Raw genomic sequence first — 24,849 nt, forward strand, 5'->3', positions numbered from 1 at the left:
AGGCCTGTCACTTGCTCAGCTAACATTGAGATAGAGTATGGTAAAGTACAGGAATTGCTAAAGACTTAGAATTAACTGCCACCACCTTCTCTGAATCTGGCAAGGAATTTTTCCCTCATTACTAGGCTGGCAAAAGCCTAATGTTTTTTTTTTTTTACTTCCTCACATCAGGGCAGAAACCTCATTGGCTGATAAAGAAGAAAAGATCAAATTGTAACAGATTGAAAGTTTTTCAATTCTTGGTTAAGGTATTTCTATGATAAATATTTTGGTTTCCTAGATTAATTAGAATCAGAGAAAATACAAAGAAGAGTCGGAATTCTTAATGTCTGGAGCAGTAAGGAGACAAATTTTTCAGTGATCCTCATTTTACCTTCATTAAATATAATGGATGTTATTTATTTTATATAGTGATTTAAACTCGTTTCATGAATGCTATAAAAGTCCTGGTTTGTTTGGAGATGGGAGAGAAAGATGGCTGCTGGCATCCCAAAGAGGTTGAGAAGAATACAACCAAGATAAAAAACATAACTGCTATTAGGGTAGTAAGAGGTAGTAAGATACTACTTTCTTAGTAATAGTTATGATTTTTATATGACTATCATAATTACTACTGAGATAGAGAAAGGTATCTTCCCTGCATCCATATGGTCTGTCTAGGGCTATATCAGATGAGTTACTGAAGTCGAACCTTAATTAAAGCACTTTTTCTCACCTGTTTCTTTACCTTGTCAAGGCAATGATTGGCAGTGGAAGTGAAAGAGGTTCCGCAGTTAGATTCATAGGTCCAATCATTTATTTGATAATATTATATGCCATTTCTATTTTCCAAAAGCATTAAAACTCTTGAAATTGATTGCTATTAGGTAAAACTGTGTTTAAGTCCTCATCTAGACCATGATGTAAGATTCCATCTTCTAAATCTTTGCAGGAAATGTTCATCTGAGTTATTAGTTAAAAGAAAAAAAAAAAAAAGACTTAAACATTAAACGTTGGGGTTGACTAGCACAGGAAGGATGGAAACAAGACAGACTATAGTTAAGCTGTGAGATCAAAAGTTTCTTTCTTTGTAACACAGTTGAAAGGGATGCTCAATAAAATTGAAAGTTAGCAATTCCAACTGAGAAAAGGAATTAACTGTCCTTTCAAAGTCTAATTAGACTATATAACTTACTTCCAGTCAAGATTCTTGAGACAAAGCTTCAGTGAAATTCAAAGAAGGATTGGATTATTATATGGGTAATAGGACTACCCAGACTACTTATTTCTCATCAAAGAAACAGTTTTGAAAGGCATTAAAATGCTTTGTTTCTGAAAGTTGGGGTTTGAAGCAATCTCTGCAAGGTTTTCCACTTGGGCTTTAACTGTGGGCAGATTATACTATACATACTTCTTTTTTCCCCATCTTTCTCTAAAGATTGCAGACTAAGATGCTGAACTAGATGAACTACAAATGTAATTGAGACTGACTTTTCTTAAGATCTAAGTTCTTACAATGCTAAAAAATGGCGAAAGAGAGAGAAAAATAATTGCTGTGATAAACTTGATTAAAATTTAAAGGACTACATAAATCATATTAAAGATAAGATCTCACCTTGTCCTGAATCTATATTAACAGCACTTTTAAAATATTTTTCTTCATGTTTGAATCAAATCAAGAAATGTTTTCAATTTATATTGACTTGACTTGTATATAGTAGATAGGGGTTATTCCTGAATTTGCGCTGAAGTAATTATAATGGAAACAAGAAAAAAGCATAATAATTAGGTATAATTTTCCTATTCTTCCTCCTGAGTTGCCCTATATACTACTTCTTTCTCTCAAGTTTGATATTTTGTTTAGAACCATACAGATGAAGCAAATGTACATACTATCATAAAGTTCATGATCAAATTGTTCTGTGTCAATTTTGTGATACTTTTTAGTTTCTAACAGAACTAATAGAAAATCTGAAGAGAAAGCAGGAGTAAAAATTTTAAACGTACATCTTGTTCTCTTCTAAAATAGTAGATAAGACATCCACTCTGAGAAGGCAAGAACACAAAAAATGTACAGGTCTAAATGTTTTTTTGATAATAATAAGCAGTGAGTAAAGTAGAAACGACAGGTTTTCTTCACTGGGTGTTAGGCTATATCTTCAATATTGGATGTAGTACATTAATGCTGGTACCTGTGTACACACTGAGCAGCTGCACAGTGCCACAAAACAGAGTTGAGAGTTTATATTAACTCCTAGGTAATGGTAAGTGTTTACTTCTTGCTTTTGAATGTGCTATGTTGACAAGATTTTATTTTTTTAAAACATCTATTAAGAAACGGTTGCATACAAGCTGGGGGTTGTGGAGAGGCATGTGTGGGTAGAGGACAGCTGAGCACAATAGCTACAAAATCATCATCTTATTAGAATCACTGCCTTTCGGTTGCTTTACTACATGTTCTTCAGGGATATTTGGCTATGTATTCTTCTTTTACAGACTCTCTCTTACCTTGGTTCAGAGTTCACCCCAACGTATTCATAGCAAATTCTGAAAATTGTTTGCTATTTACATATCAGTCCTCAATCCTGCATAATACCAAAAATTTACAGAGAAGTATAGCAGTCATCAGGCCACCATTCTGTAGAAGCTTGTCAGTTCTGATGCCACAGTGGGGGTTTTTTGTACTTAGGTTTTCAAAACTGTGTAGGAGATATTTTTCTTTCTCATTTTCACTAAGTATAAAAGCTATTAAAAAGTATGTTTTAATATGTTTTATTTTTAGCTAAAAATTCTACTTGCAACATTTATTCTGAGTTTGAATGTGGAAATGGTGAATGCATTGATTATCAGCTGACTTGTGATGGCATCGCTCATTGTAAGGACAAGTCTGATGAGAAACTTTTCTACTGTGGTAAGTATTTCCAGATGTTTCACCTTCACGTTCTCATTTTGGTTATACATTCTTATATTGGTTCCTCTGTGACTTTTCTACTTATTCAAACCAATTGCTCACCAAGATGCACAAGAAGAAAACACCTACTTGCACATTAAAAAACCCCTGACATTATATGGATAGAATTACTTATACCTGAATATATTTTCCTTGCAATCTTCATGCATTAGCTGACATATTTAATAAAAAGCATCTAAAATGTTCTCATATTTCTGTCTCTAAAACAAAAATAAGGAAAAACACAGGTATGTGTGAGTATTTTCAGCTTTAATTTAGCAATTTTGATTTAGCTTTCCGTATTTAATAAGGTCTTCTCTGTGAATAGAAAACATTAAAATAAAAAGTATTAAAAAATACAAAAATGGCTAATAGATATCTTTCCACCCAATTTTCTGTTTAAGTTTATAATATCATTATTCTTCACACCAGTCTGTATCTTGCAACAAGTTAGAAGATGCAAGGTTGTCCACTCATTGCTTTCATAATTTTCCCAAGGGATTCTATCTTTCTCTGTTTTTTTTTCCCCTAATAATCTCTAACTGAATCACTCCCAGGTTTTTTTATGTCCAACTGTGTTTGCCTGATGCAGTGTCTAAAACACTACTGTTAAATAATTTTCCTAAATCTCTGAGGAACCTTAGTAAATTCATGTATCCTGCACATTAAGTGAAATTTTCTTGTTACCTGTGTGCCTGTAACCCTTGGCCTTTATCTTGCTCTGTATATCCATATCAAAGCTTCTGTATCTCTTCTGTTTCTCATATGAACAATTTCATGTAATTTCAAACCGACCCGTTATGTTTATATCTGCCACTGCTATAGTTTAATTCCTGTAGTTCACCTCTACCATTTTAATAACCATGGTTGATACCGGAAAAAATGAAACAGAATAGCTTTTTTATTTTTCTTAAAAAAATTAACACCAATAATCTGACTATAGCAACTGATATTATGACATTTCTTTTTCTTCTTTGATCTTCAATTTGTGTCCTATTAGCATTCAGACTTCTGTGAGGTTATTCCTTTGATCATGTCATGTAAAACTAACAATAACTTTCCATCAGATCAGCTATATGTAGATAACTAAGGAGGTTTGTTTGTTTGAATCTGAAGAAAGTTAACACATCAGACAAGGAAATAAGAATCTGGAATATACAAAACACTCAATAGTCACCAGGGGGAACAGGCCCTTGAATTACAAGTGACGGCTTCAAAGCACTGAAAAGTAAATGACTTCTGTCTGTGAATTCCTGCTTAGGTTTCCTTACTAAGTATGTGTTGATGTGTTTGTATTTATGTATGCATATTGCTTAAAAATACCAAAATCAAACCTACAAAAAATGACACCACCACCAAAAAACCCAGTCAGCTATATTTTTATGTGGATTAAATCTCTTTGTCTCTACTGTTAATTTTAGTCATTTATTTCATTCACAGTTCATGGAAGAAAGATTAAGGTTTCATACAGTTTCTTTTACTTTGTTAGGAGAGGAGAGTAGGTTGAAGGAATAGAGAGAAAGTCATCTGGGAACAGATAAGAAAGTTGTAGCTGGTGAGGAATCTCAAAATACTCTTTCTTGTCATTCCAGAGAAGTTGTCTTACATGTCAGTAGTCTGTTTGAGGTTTACTGAGCTGCTAAAACTATTTTATACTTTATTCTACAATACTGAAAAAATATAAATGCAGGATCCAACCATTTGTCTTTCCATGGATTTGCCACATAATTTTGTGAAGGGGACATTATGTTAATTTTTAGTGTGACAGTGTACGTTTTGCCTGATTTAAATCAACCATACTGAACTTTTAGCTACACATTGGAAATATCAGGAAGAACTGTGGTTCTGTCATGCACTAGGTCATATACAGTGTGTTGTTCTCTGAATCTGATAAAGTACAGGATGCTGGACTCATTATTATTGATTAACTAATCCAGTGAACTTTATTTATTATTATTGTGGCATGACTTCCACAACAGTTAGGGCTTCAGTAAATAATTCCTGAATTTTCAGACTTAACATATGTAAAATTCATACATTCTTCAATACTGTACTTACCTGAGCAGAACACTTGCAGTATTGACATTCAGAAATCCAAAACTTTTCTGCTAATATTTTTTGTTATTTTACTCTCCATTTATTCCTAATTTGGTTTAGGGCAAATGTGGTATGTTTCATTCTATATGATACAATTATTGATTCTATATGCAAACATTGTCACACGCCTGACAAAAATATGTCAAAACAAATACATTTAAAGCACATGGGCTTTTTATACCACAAGATAATGAAAACTGGGAATTAGGCTTTCATTTTTTGTCGTTCTTTGATTCTTTCTCATCGTGCTTTCATTTATCACTCGTTATCTGTTTATCAGTCCAAGTTCTGCTGGACAAAAAGTGAACAATTTCTGAAGTTTTTCTTGTAGGTTCAAATGCATTTTCATTTAAAATGTTTGTCTGGAATGTTTGTCTGGTTTTAATGTAGGGCTATTTTTATTATATATCAAGCATCTAAATTAAATCATGTGCTTGTACTTAACCTTCCAGAAAATAGAGGGTGTCGGAAGGGTTTCAAGCCATGTTCTAATCGTCGCTGTGTTTCAAGTAACAAAGTATGTGATGGTGCAAATGACTGTGGTGACAACTCTGATGAATTTGACTGTAAAGGTAAATGAGAGTTACTTTCAAGGTGATTTTGGAGTATCACTCTGTAAATACTTAGTATGTAACTAGAAGTAGCTAGAAAATGTGTATAACTTCATGGAATTACAAGTGCTGGGATCTGTTTTGTTGGAATTTAAAAACAAGCAGGTGCATGCTGGTATGTTTGATAAAGCATATGTTAGGACTGATATGAAGTCCTCTAGAAGGAGAGTGGGTTTGGCTATGGGAAACTCAGAAAATACAGTTGCTGATTCTTCTGTGAAATAATAACTGAGAGAGTGTCTTTACTACAGACAGAAGGGTTGAAAGATGGGTGATTTCTTCTCTACATCTGCTGCACTGTTTCTCCTTTGAAGTAGCTAGCATTCTATTTCTTTGCTTCTCAGATGCATGGCAGTGTCTCTGTCCTTTGCAAAACTCACTAGAATTGTTCCCCTTTTTATATCAGAATTGTTTTTCTTTTTATGTCTTAAAAAATGAATATTTATATCTGCTTCAGCCAATGAATAAAAACTAGCTAGCAGACAACACAAATCCTTAGCTACAATTAGAAAGATTGGAGGGGAAATTTTTCCACAATATATAGCTAAAACCTATGTAGCTGTAGTAACTAGCATTTTTTTTGAAAGCACTGCATGATTTTTAATCATTTAGCTGAATATGAGTAGAGAAAAGAATACAGGCAAAAACCCCAACCCTTTCATGTTACATGAAAGAAATCTGAGAGATTCATAGATGGTCCTGAAAATACTTCCTCCTTCCTAACATGATTATCTCAAATTGAGTTGAATTATCTAGAGAGAAACTTTTAGACTCAAAAAACAAATATAAAAATTAGAAACTTACACTTTCAACTTTATTAGATCTTATATTTCTTCTGATTTTTAGCGATGGAAGGTACAGCGTGTTCTGAATGCCTCATTCTGAAAGGTAGATGGTTTAAACATATAATACATATAATATGCATCTGAAGACTCTGTTTAGTACACAAATTTACATCTTTTATGACCATATGTTACAGATTCAACGTGTGCTTCAACAGAATTCCATTGTGCAGATGGGATTTGCATTGGAAAATCAGCACAGTGCAACCAGATCATTGACTGTGCAGATGCTTCAGATGAAAAGAACTGTAGTAAGTTTGTTTTTGTGCTTCATCACAGCATCTGTTCCGTGATAATTCCTTGTTATATTGCAGTTAATTCATAGTCATTACTAGTCGGATACCAGCAGCTGCGTGGTCTGCGCAAACTCAAGATAAACCTGAAAACCAACCTATAAGTGTCTCGGTTTGAATTAGGTGTAATGTCGTAATTTGCTGTCTCTTTCCAGATAATACAAACTGTGCTTACTTCTATAAACTTGGAATAAAATCTTCAGGATTTATTAGCTGTAATTCAACTTCACTTTGTATACTGCCAGAATGGATCTGTGATGGATCTAATGACTGTGGAGATTATACGGATGAACTAAAATGCCCAGGTAACTGTGAAAAATAAAGAAAAAATTAATTTACTTTTTTTGAAAAATATATTCCTTTATTTCTGGTTCTTTTTTCTAATTGTGTTGCAATATGTTTAATCAGTCCATACTGTTTTATTTAATACAGAGATTAATATAATGCTGAATGCAGGTTTTTTCACCAGTCTTTATTTTGTGTTTCATTAGAGCATTCAAATTATTACAAATTATTGCTGCATTTCTCTGAAGAAAACTATAATGTCTAGCTTTCCATTTCCTCCAGGTTAGGTCTGTCATTAATCATTTTTATTTAAGTAAAACATGAGTCATTAAAATGTCAAGCTCATCAAGCATCCGCACAATCACTCAGGAACTTTTAATAGCGACTGCTTTAGTGGATGGTATTTCTTTTTTTGCTTACTTTTTTTACTTTCTCTTTTATTTTGTTGAGGTACTCGGGATAGGCTGCCAGGGTAGAATCCAGGGTTATTGCTTTTGTGATTATTCTGGTCTTCAGCCAGTACAAAGCAATCACGGTACACTTGAGTCCCAGAACAAGGGCTGACGTTATTTATGTTATATTTAGTGTTAACCAAAGAATTATTCACAATATTAAATTCTCACATAATGAAGGATGGCATTTATGTGTTTGCTTCTTTATTATCCAGAACTCCTCATTTAAGTTTGAGAATATTAAGTACAATATGTAAACATACCTATAAATAAAGAAGTGATAAACTGTATTTAGAAGGAGAATACTTTAACGAGCACAGGTTTATTGATAACAAATTTGTAGGATTAGGCCCATCATAGAAAATTCTCATCAAACTGAAGACAATGCACTAGTAAAGAAACTCTGGGGTGGTCAAGCCTGTATCTCCTTTCCTGCAGCTTGAGCTCTCATATAAAAATCTATGAAATTAAAAAACAGTAGTATTTGCTCATAGTATTACTTTTACTATCATCTTTCAGAACCTCATTCATTCTTTTAATTTCTAGTCTACATGTGTTCCAGTTTATACCCGTTCTTATGCTGAGAAGGACCTTGTAGTCCGTCAGTAATCATATCCTTACTCTTCACTTCCAATGACAAATAAGATGAGGCATTTTAGTATTCCTGCTTTGAAGATGGGGATATCTGTCTGTGTCATCTTGGTCATCTCAACCTGCGTTGCTCTTGAACATGCCAGACCAGTGTCCAGTATAGCGGATAAAGTCTTACTTTTGCCTTGTATCAGTGCAAATACATTTCCATTTTTTTTAAGCTTTGTTTTCATAACTGACTCATTCTGGATTGTAATTTTTCTCCTGTGACCAATACCTTTCTTTCTTCTAAGAATCAGTATTTAGTAAAAATAAATGCTTACTAATTGATGTTTACTAATTTGTAAAAATAAAACTTTTAATTTTATGTTGTTAAATACCATCCAATTTTTGCCTAGTAATTAACATCATCTGATTATTCCCATTTAGTATTCTGATTTTCTGTGTGATAATCCCACTGTGTCACCAGAAGCTTCTATTAGAATTCTCAGATATTTTGGGCCAACTTTTGTTGATGAAAATATTACCAGGATCCAGAAGGAACCTAGAACTTCAGCACTAATGTCAATCAACCTGACATTAAGAACTTTCATCTGTCCTATAAACCAGATGCATATTAAATTATAGTCTCCATTCTAATCTCCATATTCTCCAGGTTATCTATTAATTCTTTAGATTTTCTATACATAATGCTGCATTGAGCTCAAAATAGCTTAGATTTACTGTATTTCCTTTGTCTATAGGGGTTTTTTTCCATACCGAAGAAGATTTTGAGGGCAGTGTGGTATAGCTTCAGTAAACTAATGTTGCATAAGTGAACTAATGTTGCATTTTATTCCATCGTCCATTTATTTATATTACTTTATTCTGTCTTTCAAATGTGTGCCAAAAAGTTCCATCATTTTAATGTGTGACTAATTGCCTGGATCATTCCTCCCTTTACTTGCAAGCAATACCATTCCCATTCAACCTGTATGTGATTTCCTTTGCCATTTCATTCAAAACTGACCAACTTTGGCACATTAAGTTTTTGAGTGTTGTTTCTATTATGAATATGATAATTCCCATTAACAGTCTTTGTTCAGTGTCATCATTCTTACAGATAATTAAGGCAAAATATTCATTTAGTGGTGGCTTTACTTAGACAATCTTTAATGTCTACCAGTCATCATAGACATCCCACTTCTTTCTTTATTCTTTTTTTTCTATTCAGGCAGCTGTAGAAGCCATAAATAATGATAACTTTAACTTTCTTTTAGAGAGGGAGGGGTGGAAAAAACAAAGCCAGTGTCGATAACCCCAATACATTAAGGGAGTAATAGAAGCCTTGGCAGAGAGCTTTAGTGATCTCCAATGCTTGAAACTAGTTGTATTGCCTCACTTTTCCCAGGCAAAAAACTTTCTTGAGGTTTTGAAAAGAACCTGTGCCACTCATTAGACTAATATTTGTGCTTATGCTATGAAACTAAATATATCATATGTTTTCTTTCCTCACATCTGTTTTCTAAGCATCCATAAAAATAAAATCTTAAATGTCTTTCACGCTCTACAAAGGAAAAAGGCAAGGAAAATTTGGGACACAGTCTAAATCTCCAGCTCCAACATCACTGGTATAGCTCCAGTTAGTCAGTACATACATCAGATTTGTAGCTTATCCCAGGGAATGTGACAAAAATACTGCCACAATTAGGTTATCTTGTAGATGACAGCAGATAGATCAGAAGGGCAGTTTCTTCAGCTGGTGTAAAACAACAAGCAATGTCGATCTACTCGAGCTCAAACTGAACTACTTTCCTCTATAGGTCCATTTAATTTAGTTTGAAGCTGTTATCTGTTTCTTCTCTAAATAAATGAAGTATTCCAGCTCCCTAAACTACTTAGCTATCACTATTTTCTAATTTGTCTGAACACAAATAATATAATTAATATTTTTTTGCATTTTTAGCCATAAACACTTTGTTGTCCATTAGTATTCAGAAATTTAGCAGAAATGTAATAGCCTCCTAATCATACTAGTAGAGACCATTTTACATTACATTCTTTATTTTATCACAGTTCAAAACAAACCCACATGTGAAGAAAATTATTTTGGTTGTCCTAGTGGAAGATGTATTCTGACCACCTGGCTTTGTGATGGGCAGAAAGACTGTGAGGATGGAGTAGATGAATTGCACTGTGGTGAGCACTTTATCTTATTTATATTTCGTAATCACTAATGCACTTTAAAGACAGAAAAGGTGTGCATTTATATCTCAGAGATTGATCTAGATCTATTTAAGAGGGTCTTGAATATTATATTTTCAGATTCAAGTCTCTAATACTTCTTGTGCCAATATCTTAAACCCTATCTTATGTCAGAATGAAAGCCCTATCAATTTTTTTTTCTTCTAAATATATGTTTGTATATAAAGACTTTTTTGTTGCTTTAATATTTAACAGTTTCACTAGTTCTTCATAATTTCTCATTAGGACTTTGTATAATCAGTTTCTATCAGTACCTTCACCCCAACAGGAAGTAACCAAAATATACCTATATGACATAAAAATAGACATTTCTTTGCGTGAGAGGCCATACAGGTATAATAATTTAAAGTAACAACAAAATGATGTGAATAAAATGCAGCATAAACTGTGAACCAGGTTGGGGGTCCATTCTGTCTCGGATCTTTTAAGATTCTTATACTCTACCTGAGGAGCAATGTAGGTTGGTTTTCCTCATAGTGAGAGCTGGTCTTTTAAATTAAATTTGTATGGATTAACTGAACGGATTACTGTTGTAGCAGAGCAGCAGAAAGCGGTATGAAGTTTTACCATCCCCTATTTAAATAAAACCTGAAAGTTGTAAATTCCTTTTTTTTTTTTTTTGCTTTACCACTTAACAGGGTTGAAAGTTATACATTACTCTCTTCATGACTCAGTTTCCATTAACATATTTCCATGTTTGGTTTGCAGTTTACATTGTGTATGTACATCTTATAACTTCAAAACTAGGAACTGCTGTGCACTGTGAACATCGGAATATTTTGTTTTGACACACTCGGTGTTTACGTTTACAGGTTTTATTACATATATGTTCTTATATGCAATATTGTAAAACCTCTTAGCTGATTTTTTGGGAGAGGGAAGGGGGTTTAGTCAATTATTTTTTCCCTACTTACTAACGTTACCCATTTTAAGGTACTTGTTACAATACTTTATTTTTAAATTCAAATTTCATTACCTACAATTCTTTTTATAGTTAATATTAAAATCTGCTGTTATCAGTTAAAATAAATTTCATTCTTAAAGAAGTTTGGGAGAAGTGGAGGATTTAAGGTTTTCACAAAGGTCATACTAATAGCATTTATTTCGAACAGTTGTGCAGACTGTTTTTGAAATGCTGAAGCATGCCATCATTTTCAATGTATACAAAAGTGTAAATGGAACAACAGAATGCAAACACACAGCAATTTTTCTTGTGAAAGAAAAGAATATGAAATCTTTTAAAGATGGAGTTAAATACCGCAACACCAAGAGGAAGGCTGTGTTGGAAGCTTTGGACTGTGCTGTCTCTGCCCTACTACCATGATAAGCAGTTCACCATAGTTTTAATATCCATGTGATTTAATATCCATGAACCACACTTATGGTTTTAAAGTGTTTGTCCTCATCCCACTAGCAAAATGTTTACAAATATTTGAATGTCTTTTGAATGTTTTATTATTTATTTATATATTTTTTTAAAATGCATTGGTGAATGCAAACTCTTAGACAAACTGGTAACATCCTGAATACCAAGATTTAGGATTGCATTTAGGATTTTGAGTGTTTTAATACACAAAAGTTGGGAGGACGGAAGGGAGCAGCGTGGAGATTCCTAAACTATGCTAGAAAACACAGGGAGCACAGCGCTGTTGTGAACCTAACAAATGCAGTGGCTGGTGTCATTCCTAGATTCATCTTGTTCATGGAATCAATTTGCTTGCTCCGCAAACAAATGCATCTCTAAGCAATGGACTTGTGATGGTGAGGATGACTGTGGAGATGGTTTAGATGAGAGTGATGATATTTGTGGTAAGTAGAATAATTTTAAATCTGTATTGTGTATTGTCATACATACTGAAAGAGGCCAAGTGATCCAATAAGGTGGTGGAAAAGGAACAAGTGCAGCATCTCCAAAGAGCATGTGCTTTTAGAATAGGATATTAGAGGATATCCTGCCCCAGCCCCCTCCAACCAGCAACTAGATACCTTTTTGTGGGAACTGTATGATTTGTGTGTAGTCTATCAGTGAAGGTATGAATGGCACACCAGCATGGGCAAAAGGAGAACCAAACTTTTCTCCCATTCTCACCCTTAAGGTAAAACCGTGGTATTGCTATTTGCTTTTTACATTTCAGTGGTAGGTGCCTGAAGACTCTAAAGCTGGTTTTTTTCCCCAGCTCTTTCTCCTATTCCATTTAAATGTTTGTACATATAGTCATAAGCATTACTGCATAATATCCCTCTCAAATTCCCAAACCCTTCAAATTGCATAAGGAGTTGAAAATGTAATTTTCATTCTGTGGCTCAGTTGACTGGAAGTGTGTTAGTGTATTCTTTTCAAAAGAAAATCACATTGGGTCAAGTCATACTGTCACAATTTAATGATATTTTGTACATTGGTTCCATCCTTATCTATGCTGTATTTTAAGATTTTCATTTTAAAATTTCAACTTTTAACTCTTCGATATTTGTTCAGTTTCAAAAATCCTCTTAAATTCCATTCAACAAAGAGCATTTTTTTCAGTATTTCATGTGTGATACTACAGTAAAAATATTGTTGATAACTTTACTGGAAGTGCTAAATAGACAGAGAAGATATCTCTTCAGCCTGTGTTCAGAGTTGTGCTTTTTTAAAGCGGTTTCTTAATCAAACACAGATGTAGAAATGCTAACAAACGAAAAGGACGAAGGTGGAAATTATGCTTTTCTAATATGGCAAAATATGAATGAATTACTACATTAACTTCAAGCTGACATCCACCTACAATACATTTTTTTCATGGTATTCGGGTCATGCTGAGAACTGGTGAGTTGGAGGCAATGTCTGTTTGAAAGGGAAGATTTTTCTCTGCCTCTCTCCCCTAGGAAAAGGAGAAGGTGTGAAATGAGAAGACAATCACCTTGTCTGGGACTACTGTAGAACAATGTGAAACCCTAAGAAGCTCCAAGGCCTGAACCTTAGTAGGAAACTAAGCAGAAAATAGAAAGAAAATAGAAAGCAGAAAATAGAAAGATGGAGAGGAAAACAAAGGCCAGCAAATTGCAAAGTGTCACTGCAACATAACTCTTTTTTTTTTTTATAGGTTGTTCAGTATTACTTCTTTTGATATCTTGACTTGCAATACATTGTAGATCTCTTATTAGAAGAAAGCCCACCAATAAAATTGTGGGCCATCTCCTGAAGAGGGAAAAGTCCACATCAGTTATGAAGAGGGGAGAGTTAAGACTGTATTTCTCCTTAGGAACAGAGGGCAGATCTGAATTGCAGGAATAAGAGAGTTCAAGATGACTTCAGATTTTTACGGTCTTAAAAAATCAATATGTATTTAACATGAAGTTTAACTTCAGAAGTATCAAAAAATGGCAAATGCGTATAAGAAAACAAAGGTTGTCTCTCCTGCATAAATAGTACAAAAAATCCGTTTTGAATTTTACTATTTTATTCATTTCTAACTAAAATTGGTAGAAAATACACTGTCTCCTTTTTAGTGAAGTATATTTAACTTATCTAAGAGAATACCTTAAGTGATGCATTGCTCAAAAGTTTGCTAACAGAGTAAAATTAATCCTAGGTTATAATCTTATCTGGAGAAAAGCCTTTTAAGAAAAAACTAAAAAACTAGTCAAATAAACAGTATGTTGAGTTACTTGCATTAGAACTGTCAAATATTTTCTTACTCCCACCACTATTGTACTTGGTACACATTGTTCTCTTCCACATGAGGCTGACTCATGCAAGTTTTGAATACCTTTAGCCTCATGGTGTATAGTGACGTGAGGATTATGTGGTTTACAAGATTAGTTCTTTCTTCGGTCAGTCCAAACATGCAGTCAAACATAAAGACCAAAATTGGTTTAAAAGTTATTCTGCTGGATAGTTTTCATGAAGTATGGTAAATTAAATTTCCTTGCAGAAAACTAAGAGACTGAATAAATGAAAAGAAAGGAAGAAGTAGCAGATAGTTCAAAATGTTACTGTAAAATACAGTCTTAGCCAGTATGATTATCATACTGTGCAGAACAAAATCTTCTTTCAGTTTTGTTTTAAAATAAAAAACCCTTACTCAGTCATTACCCATTAAAAAAAGTAACTTAGAACATGTTCAAGACTCACATGTAACGCTTTTCCAGGTTCAGTGACCTGTGCAGCAGATACATTCAGTTGCTTAGGCTCCCATGCCTGTGTTCCCCAACACTGGCTTTGTGACGGCGAACGAGACTGTCCGAACGGAAGTGATGAACTGTCAACAGCAGGCTGTGGTACGTTTGCATGTTAAAAATGTATTTCTTTTCATGGAACTTTTGCCTTTACAATATCCAGATGCTGTATGTGTCTGTAGTATCATATCCGTATACCATGAAGATTGTTAGTAAAGATTGTTGGACCACATGTGAGCGTACACACCAGGATCCTTCAGTGTTTTAATCAGCCTAACATCTTCAGGTTTTGTTAATACATAATGAGGCACACCAACTGAAGATCAGTATGTGTGTCACATCATAGACATTATACAGCATGTTTACTAATGAAAATTAGCACATTATTGACTGTGCAGTTTTATTGCTTTTACTGAAGAAAATGCTGCTGCATGTCAGGGAGGTTGTGCATCAAACGGGGAGATACAGTTCTGTCTCCAATTTATTCTGGCTAATTGTTCAGTTCTTGACATCTCTTGCCCTATAAACTATTACTTTCAGTCTTCTGAGATACATTTCCGTTAAAAGTGCCAGGAGTTCAGTAGTAGTTTCATTAAGGGCTTTGTTTCATTAATGTATATAAAAGTGGTATAGGTTAAAAATAGTGAAATATGTTCTCTCCGTGCACATTTTATCACCATTTCTATGCTGTTATATTTTGAGTATTTATGGATTTTAAGGAGCTTTTATTCAGGAGCAGAGTAACATAGGAAGGACATCTGTACATCCCAAATGTTCTTTCCCTCAGAGGCAGACCTTAGGTTAGTAGTAGACAGCATCAACTTCTGAAGCCTTTCTGTCTTGCGTTTCATGAGATCTTAGCTATCCTTACTTCTTTAGCTATCTTTGTGGTGATGAATAGCTTTTTCTGCTATTGAGTTGTGTGGTGCTCTTTGTATGACTCAAAAGTTATGGTTATTTCCATTTAATCCACTCAGACTAACTACTTCTCATTTCATCTTTCTGTAAGAAAATGGCTGTATATCTTGTTGTTCTCAATTTCATTTATTTTTATGTACTGTATTTTCCTTAGCTCCTAATAACACTTGTGACGAGAATGCTTTCATGTGCCATAACAAAGTCTGCATTCCCAAACAGTTTGTATGTGACCATGATGATGACTGTGGAGATGGATCAGATGAATCTCTGGAATGTGGCAAGTATAACAAATGTAGAGTAAACAGAAAAATTTCAGACTGTTAACTGTAAGGCCTTCTGCAAGGTCTGTTACTTTAAGTCACTATTGAAAAAGAAAGCTCTTCACTTTTTAGAACTGTTTTAATGTTAACTTTTAAATTATGTATTAATGAACACAACTTGGTATTAACTTGGAGCCGGAGCTACAGTGACAAGTTGTTTGCTATAGTTGTGACTTACATTTGATTGCTAATAACATTTAACAGAATTTTAAAATGTACAGTCTATAATTTCTTGTTCATTATGTATATCTTTTTTATATATCTTTTTTTGAGTCTCTATGCATTTTTTCGATCAGATAATGAAGCATCTCTGTCATGATTATCACTGCAGTTAAATAATATCAACTAAAACCATATGTAAATGTTTGATTATCACCATTCATATGAATTTAGGGTTTCTTATGTGACTGTCTGTACAGTATATCTAGATCATATTCAGAAACATTCATCCATATAAATAATATTTATGGAAAATATAGAGTGCATATTCTGTCCAAAAAGACACATTTTTGATTATCATGCCAGGGTTTGTGCAGTTAAAATCTATATCGCTTATTTACTCTATGAAATTTGCTCAAGCGATGAGAACCACAGCAGAAGATGGCTAGCTATGTATTTTAGGCATTTCTATTGTACACACCACCTGAAGAGTGTATGTGCATAAATTATGTGAGTAGACATCCAAAGATTGTAAGAAAAAGCATGTTTGGTAATTGCATTTAGTAAAATTTTTCATGTAAAGTTTGAGTTGAACATGTAATGGAACATTTTAGGAAAATAATATAATGTAGCAAATAATTTATTTGTTTGCGGGTCATATAAAGAACAGATTTCATCAACATCACTTAGAACTGTATATGACATGGAAGAAACCTGCTCCTGTGATGAACTGGACAGGCACCAAATTGTCCTTTCTCTTTGTCTGCTCACCAGAAGTAGGCTGGTACTTAAGAGGCAACAGCCATTCCTGCCCCATTGACATTAGATAGATAGATTAGGAGAGCACCTTTGAAACAAATCTCCCACTCACCCCCACATACTGTGTTTTGGCTTACATGGAGCAGTGTCAAAGCAAGTGAATTGGTAGGAAAAAAAAAAAAAAAAAAAAAAAAAAACAAACAAAAAAACCTCTGAAGCTGAGCCAGTTGATGAACTTTAGCAGGTAGCACGCATGAAGTCCATAAGAGCAGAAGAGAGCTAGTGTGAAGTAAAATCTTGAAATGCATCTGGTGTGGATATTGGGTTCTCATTACCAGCTGTTGCATTCTGCTGTTTCTCCCTTCCTGCGCCACGCCGCTTCCCAGCATCGACGTCTGGATCTTTGAAGCAAAAAGGGAACAAACACGCCTTTCCTAGCAAACGTCATTTGCTTTTCACTTGTGTAAACTACATGGTGTTTTGAAAGCAGCAGTTTGTGACAATAAGCTGTTGTAGGGAAAAACTGCTTAGTTCATGTGGTTTAAACCAAATCAGGATTAAAGCAGGTTATTGATTTATTTAATGACAGATAACTAATTGGAAATCAGTGAACTATACATTCAGTATCAATAACAGCATCACAGTGGGTAAATCACACCTGCAAAATCATAGAATGATAGAATAGTTTGGGTTGGAAGGGACCTTAAAGATCATCTAGTTCCACCCCCCTGCCATGGGCAGGGACACCTTCCACTAGCCCAGGTTGCTCAAAGCCCCGTCCAACCTGGCCTTGAACCCTTCCAGGGTGGGGGCAGCCACAGCTTCTCTGGGCAACCTGTGCCAGTGTCTCACCACTCACAGTAAAGAATTTCCTCTTTAGATTTAATCTAAATCTACCCTCTTTCAGTTTAAAACCATTACCCCTCATCCTATCCCTACACCCCCTCATAAAGAGTCCCTCCCCATCTTCCCTGTAGCCCCCTTGAAGTACTAGAAGGCTGATATAAGGTCTCCCTGGAGCCTTCTCTTCAGTGTTCATAGATGTTATGCATTTTTAAACACCATTTTATAATTAGTCCCAAAAAGTTCTGAGCACAGACACACACAGAGAGCAGAGATATGTGCATCTTCTGCCCCAGCAGAAGTAACACGGGGTTACTAGCTCCCATGCCCACTAATCCCCAGAGGGCTGTAGCTCTCCGTGAGGTCAGATAGGCAACTCCACTTGGTGCACCCATCCTGCCAGGTTCCAAGCACACGCTGTTCTACTCATGTTGCTGTCTTAACAGATGTGGTGATCTAGGCCTTTTTGCCACAAGGAGACCATGAGAGTGGACCCACACAATAATGAAACTGTGAACCATTTCCTCCCTTAGCAATGGTTTATGCATGCCAGAACCCTTTATAGAGAGTGACTCAGTATGGGTTTGTTCCTCTGTTTAGCCCTATATGATCAACTTGAATGGTAGGGCTAGTAGGAGAACCTTTCTGATTGGATTTTACTTAGAAGCAGTCTTTGATTCCTAAATAAGTGTTCAGAACTAAACAGTCACAAACTTTGGAAATAAGTGCATTTTATTTTCTACATGCTTGTAATTTCTTGCTGGTGTATTTAAAGTTTTCTATAGCATCATATACATGCATGGTCCCTTAAAATACTGACAAATAGTGATAGGTTGACAGACTTTTGGAAAGAGACAGAAGGAGGAACAGTGCCTTCAGGCACTGACTCAATTTCTGCTGAGTAAACTGAAATCTGCAGCAACGTTGGTTACATGTTACGCTGCTCCAATGCAATTTTCTGTTAGCTGGTAATCAAATACACACCTTAGTGTGTGACTGGTATGGTAAACTCTTTATACTGTAATTTTAGGAAAGGGTTACATTCTTTTATGAGAAAGGAACTACTTGTAGAGAGTAGGAATCAAATTCCAAAATATACTTTTCAAGGTGTTTTCAGGATGTAAAAATAAAGAGCCGAATTCATCAAGATTTTAAACTTGTGATTTCCGATTTGACTGCAAACTAGGTAGCCTGATCATAGCTCTATTAGATTCTAGAGCTAGACCTTTGCATCTTGATATCAAAAAAAAAAAAAAAAAAAAGATACTCTTCATCAGCCAGTCTACTGAATGGGATGAAATTTGATTTAAAATATATTCCTAGAAACTGGATTAAGGGAATCCATTTAAAAATCTAGATTTTTTTTTTTTTCCCATCTGTATCATTGAAAGGTATATTTTCTTGGTTTTTTCTAGAGTATTATTCAGATATAATATAAAAATGGGATTGACGATTGGAGTAAACTTTTTACTTATATCAGAATTTGCATCTAAACAGATTTTAGAAGTTCACAATCATTCTGATTCTTGAAAATGTCCTTGATATCAATTTTTATTCCACTGTATTCTGATGTCTTTGTAACGAAATCTTAATAATCACTTACTGGTAAACAAAAAAATAGCAATAATTTAAGCTGGGTGGAGCATGAGAACAAAATACATTCTCCCTTACATCTCCTATTGCTACTGTCAGAGAGAGAATACTGAGCTACATGAGCCACTGTCTCATACTGTGAGGTACCTCTTATGTTCTTGAAAATAAAATAAAAAAAATATTTAGGAACTCTATTCAAGAATATGAAATTTCATCAAGAAGATTAAATAACTTTGTTTATGCGGGTAATCAAAAGACAAATACAGGAGGAATTGGAAGGATTTTCTGGTTTCAGTTTTGAGTTTCTTTATGTCCTGTCATCCAGAGCAGAGGCAATATTAATCAGAAGCACTTGTTCTGCACATTTGTAATGACCTTTCTGATGATGACATGCTTGTGAAATGCTGTAGACATAAGGTAAAACTGTTGGTCTGTAAAATCATGCACTCAGAGGTGTCTCAGACAACCAAACAGCTTCATTTTTTTTCCATATCAAGCCGGCCAATCTTCTTTCAAGCATGACCTATGTAAAAAAAGAGGAAAAAAACCACCTTCAGGAGACCACAAAATTATATGAATTCCAAGTAATGTTTTTAATTGATGCAATAATGTATTGAATTTTGAAAATACTATATTAACACATTTCTAGATGACAGCTGAAGATATACAAGAGGTTTAAAGCTCTTGATGTAGATGGATATCTCATCCCAGATGGTCAAATGTTATGTCTCCATCTGCTATCAGAAACAAAACTCTCCTAGATAGTGGAAATAGAGTAATTAGAAAAAAGGAACAAGTATTAGAAAGTTATCAGCACTCATTTCGCATGTTCACAGCTTCACTAGTTAAATAAAAGCTTCAGTAGTTACTATAATTTGAGTATACATCTTGGAAGAATAAAATTTTTTGAGCTTAAAATCTGCATTTTTTTCAAGAGGAAAGAATGTTAATCATAATTGAGCATAATTTGGAATTTTTTCAAAAAATTCAAAATCATTCTTCATAATCAGAATGAGTGTTGCATACTTTTATAACCATATTCATATTTTTTCTTGAGTTTTAAACTAAATCAAGGCTTGCTTTCATACTTTTTTAAAGGACTACAGATTATTTGAGGAAGAATTTATACACGTAGAATACAGGAAAAGTTACACATTTCTTTCCCAAACAGGAACATAAGTTTTTTAGTAGTTAGTTTAGTGTAATGAATCTTACAGTACAGTAAGTAAATACCTTACAAATAAAAGGTGATTTTTCCCTCTGGGAATTTTTCAACTTTCATGTTTCAAAATTGAACAACTAAATTTGTGCTTACTTTTCTAAATTTTCACACTGCTTTGTTGTTTTTGAACTTTAGGTTAAGCAGCTGTGTTCTAAGAAGCAAATGCCTGTCTATGGTTTCTTTACTTCATTATATATTATAATTTTGTGTTAGCAATCCACTTTAACTTTGAAAATGTATATGTTTTATATATATTGATTTTGTGGCCATCTTAGAAAATGCATGTTTAGTGTGGTTAAAATGATTAGTGTTCTGCGTGTTTTAAAGGGAAAGCATATAGTAGTAGGCATATTGCAAAAATATTTGCTGGATATAATAATTTCTAAATTTTCTGTTATAAATCTATTTCCTAATAATAGCAAAAAGTTAAATTGCACCTAAAGAAAATGTATGTATGACTGAGAGCTGCATAAATACATTTTACATGTGTGGGAATTGTTTCATGACTATACTGTGCTGCATAAGAGACATGTGATTTCTCTGTTGGTAGACAGTCATGCATAAGCATATAATTCTTTGTATCTCTTTACAGAACAACAGATACTGTTACTTACATTACCTTGTGTATTCAAAATTTTATGTCAAAAGTATGAAGTGAAGTATGAAGTCATCGATTTCTGTATTTCTAGGGTATCGTCACTGTCGTCCTGGAGAGTTCACTTGTGCTGATGGAAGATGCCTGTTAAATTCCCAGTGGCAATGTGATGGTGATTTTGACTGCCCAGACCATTCTGATGAAGCACCTATAAACATAAAATGCAAAAGTTCAGGTTTGTATTTAATTTTTTGAATCATATGTATGACCTTTCTTTTTGGAAAGCAATGGTTTAGGGTTGTAGGTAGGCAAATGTAAAACCTCATAGCTTAAATCTCCAGTACTTTCATAGTGATATTCCTTATGTCTTGCAAAAGGAATGTGTTGTCAGTCCTTATCATCCATAATTTCAGTTCACAAAGTTCAAGCCACTAGTTCCTATGGCATAAGATGGCTGCTAGTTCCTTAATGCATAAATTCTGTTAGTACTAAAATAAGATTATACTAATGTAATAATTGCCAAAGTTTCTAGCTTGCCCTGGAAATGCCTACTGTATTTAATATACTCATCACACAGAAGTAGATCATACAAAAGGGGATGTAAAGTTGTTCTTCCTGTAAGTAATAGACACTGGTTTATTTTTATTAATAAATTACCAAGCAAATGTGATTGATTTTATGGATATTTTCTACTGACACGAATAAGTTTGCTGAGATCTGACTGGTTTTTGACTGGTAAATGAATCCTGGTCTGCATATGATATACTATTCTGGGGCTATTTGAAAGACCAGTTCTTCTGTCTAGATCTTATAACTTTATTGCATAGTAGCCCAGGCCTTTATACCAATTTGGATGGAAACCACTGATTTCCTCTGAAGTAAGGCAGCATACCTGCCTTATATTTAAGTGTTCTAATTCTGATTTGAAGAACTTGAATGTAGCTGAAATTACATATTCAAGGGAAAAAACATGTAATGACATATTGATAATGAAATGACATATTCAGGGAGAAGACATGTATGTGTGTCCTCAGACAAGAAATGCATTAGAATTCAGTCAGTCATGTTACTAAACACCTCAGCATCCACAGGGAAGAGAAGCCATGCTTTTTAAGTTTTCTAAACTGTAGAACTATATTTTGTGTAGAGATAATGTAGAGGATTCTCAATTATATGAAAACAAATGTGTAGGAGGGAGTAGTAAGTTGAAGTATTCACACATTTTCCAGGAGAGGAATAACCTTCAAAGAAACTGAAAAGTAGAATGTATTACAGTACTATCAATAATAAATGAATATTCAATTTTTACACAATCGTTTCATCTCACATGCACACAGCGCAGCTGATCCATGAGAACGTTCATTCTAAACACTAATAGACCACACCAAGTTGTGTTCTCTTTTTTGTTTTCCAGAGCAGTCATGTAACAGCTCTTTTTTCATGTGCAAAAATGGCAAGTGTATTCCTCAAAGTGATATTTGTGATAACAAAGAAGATTGTAGTGATGGATCTGATGAGAAAAGCTGCCACATTAATGAATGCCTCAGTAAGAAAGTTAGCGGCTGTTCTCAAGATTGTCAGGATCTTCCTGTTGGATACAAGGTGAATAATTACAAAATGTGGTATAATATAATGCAAATTTTTAATTCTTAGCTGTTTCTTAACTACTGCATGATTATAATAAAACTCCAGTGTGTTGTACTTACTTGTAATGAAGTAGCTTACCTACCATAGTAAGAACATTCAAATTTTTATTTCCAGTAAACAAACAATTGTCAATTGTATTAAAAAAAAAAAAAACCAACTGGCACAATACATAATTTAAACCTGTGGAAAAGAACATACGATGCTTTAAATACAACAAATCCTACTGATGTATACAGAGCACTGAAAATCAGTTGTGAAGAAGGAAAACATGTTGGAGTAAATAGCAGGAACAGCAGTTTTCTCCAAATTTTTTTCAGTCAGACTTACAGAAATATTTAAACAAAGTATAATCATCTTAGTTGCAGAATAAAACTGCTAGTTGTCTGCATGTGATGGTGTTTTCTGAATCACCTGAATCTTCTCTTTGATCTTGACATGTAGAGAGGAATATTTCTTGGGTATTACCTAAACCCTAGCCACTGACTGCACCAACCTGTAAACAGAAGCTGAGATTTTTTTGGTTTTCACTGTTTTAACTCTGAAGTAACCCTAACTGCACCCCCAAAACATTTAATCTTTTGCATAGATTATTGGCCCACTGAGAACTAAGTACAATCTGTCCACCATGGCTTAGCTCTGAAGGTATTCAAACCTCTGAAACTGTGGCCTAGCTGGGGGGCCATAGACTAGAGAGCTGGAGACTGGGTTGGGCACAGCAAAAACCTTGAAGTAGCATCGTTGTGGAGAAAGCATATCAGGGGGCTCTGCAGAGAGTAATACAGAGAATACAGGAGGGAACATGACACAAAGTTTTCCACTGATGAAACTTGTTTCCAAAGCCCTCTACCCAGTTGTATTTTGCATCATTCACGTTGCATATGACAAGCTTACCACGGTGATCATCAGACCCCAGTAAAAATCAACTTCAGGAGTTCTCATTCACATTACTGTATTTGTTACAGAGTGCTAGATGCTATCAGTGCTTCAAGAAAAATTATTAAAAATTCTATATCTTTACCAAAAAGCACATGTACTTGAAAATAAAGAACTCCAAAGGGTCCATCCATCATTATTTTCATGGAAGAATCCTCTCCATATTTTTTAAAATGTGTGTTTTACTTTTTCTTCAGTTAAAGACAGAAGAATAATAACTCATTCTACAGGGTTATTTGGGAGGGGATGTATTAAGGATCACACCAGCAATAGTTGAAAAGAAATGTAGGTATGTCTGCCTGTAAACAGTATAAACAGCAATGCAATTAAGAAGTTACTTGAAAAACTAAGACTCCGTAGAAAAGTTTGCAATGCTAACATATTCAGAAGAAACTACATAAGATCTCAAGCAGAATCAGTAATTCAAATAAATGCACTTATTTTTCTTTTCCAGTGCAAATGCTGGCCTGGATTCCTGCTGAAGGATGATGGCAAAACATGTATAGATATTGATGAATGTTCATCTGGATTCCCCTGTAGCCAGCAATGCATCAATACATATGGAACCTACAAATGCTTGTGTGCAGATGGGTATGAAATACAGCCTGATAACCTAAATGGCTGCAAATCTCTTTCAGGTATCACCTTTTTTTTTTAATCCACAACTGTATCCAAACTAATTTTTGAAATACATTAGCCGCATGGTCTGTGTTAACCTTTTTATGCAAGATAAACAGAGTTACTTTGAAGGACACTACTTCTTCAATAAAAAATAGGAATATGATGCAATGTCAATGTAATAATAAGTTCTATTTTTAGTATGTATTGTGCTCAAATCATGTGTAGTGAATAGTTACAGTGGATTATGAAAGTTTGAATTAGGAACTTTATTAGAAATAGTATTAGGAAAGCTAAAATACATCATTTAATTCTGAGTCTCATGATAATAGTATGTTTATGATAAGTGTTTAAAAGACTTCTGCTGTTTTATTTCATCAACTTTAGAATATTAGAATGTACTTCAAACTTCCTGATATGAAAAAGAGGAACAGGAAAACATAATAGAAATTGCAAAATCTATTTTTCCTATAGCATATGAAATCCTTCTTTCTTATACGCAATACACAGTGAAGTTCAAGATATGTAAGAGTGTTGGTTATTTCCTCACCCCTCTGTCTATAACACTGATGTTATTTTTATGTGCTTCAGTGAGTGGGATTCACTAGATCAGTGAAAGGAAGAGCAAAATGTCAACAGGAAAGAAACAAAAAAAAACCCCATTACTGCGTTCTGCTGGATTTCCTTCGTAGTGCAGGCAATCTTCAGCTTGAGCAGACTCCTCCTTATTCCAGTCTTGC

General features: G+C 34.3%; 1 protein-coding gene across 1 annotated transcript in view; it reads left to right on the forward strand.

Annotated features, from left to right (window-relative positions):
• Positions 1-24,849, forward strand: part of LRP1B (LDL receptor related protein 1B) — a 750,913-nt gene that overhangs the window by 604,342 nt on the left and 121,722 nt on the right. Inside the window, exons 45-55 of the mRNA XM_074828545.1 lie at positions 2,762-2,890; positions 5,479-5,598; positions 6,617-6,730; positions 6,928-7,077; positions 10,156-10,278; positions 12,034-12,153; positions 14,476-14,604; positions 15,575-15,697; positions 21,006-21,146; positions 22,326-22,513; positions 23,946-24,129. Coding sequence (XP_074684646.1) covers positions 2,762-2,890; positions 5,479-5,598; positions 6,617-6,730; positions 6,928-7,077; positions 10,156-10,278; positions 12,034-12,153; positions 14,476-14,604; positions 15,575-15,697; positions 21,006-21,146; positions 22,326-22,513; positions 23,946-24,129 — 1,521 coding nt within the window. The remainder of the gene's footprint in view (positions 1-2,761; positions 2,891-5,478; positions 5,599-6,616; positions 6,731-6,927; positions 7,078-10,155; positions 10,279-12,033; positions 12,154-14,475; positions 14,605-15,574; positions 15,698-21,005; positions 21,147-22,325; positions 22,514-23,945; positions 24,130-24,849) is intronic.

Source organism: Strix aluco, chromosome 6 (genome assembly GCF_031877795.1).
Source record: "Strix aluco isolate bStrAlu1 chromosome 6, bStrAlu1.hap1, whole genome shotgun sequence".
NCBI classification, from domain to species: domain Eukaryota; kingdom Metazoa; phylum Chordata; class Aves; order Strigiformes; family Strigidae; genus Strix; species Strix aluco.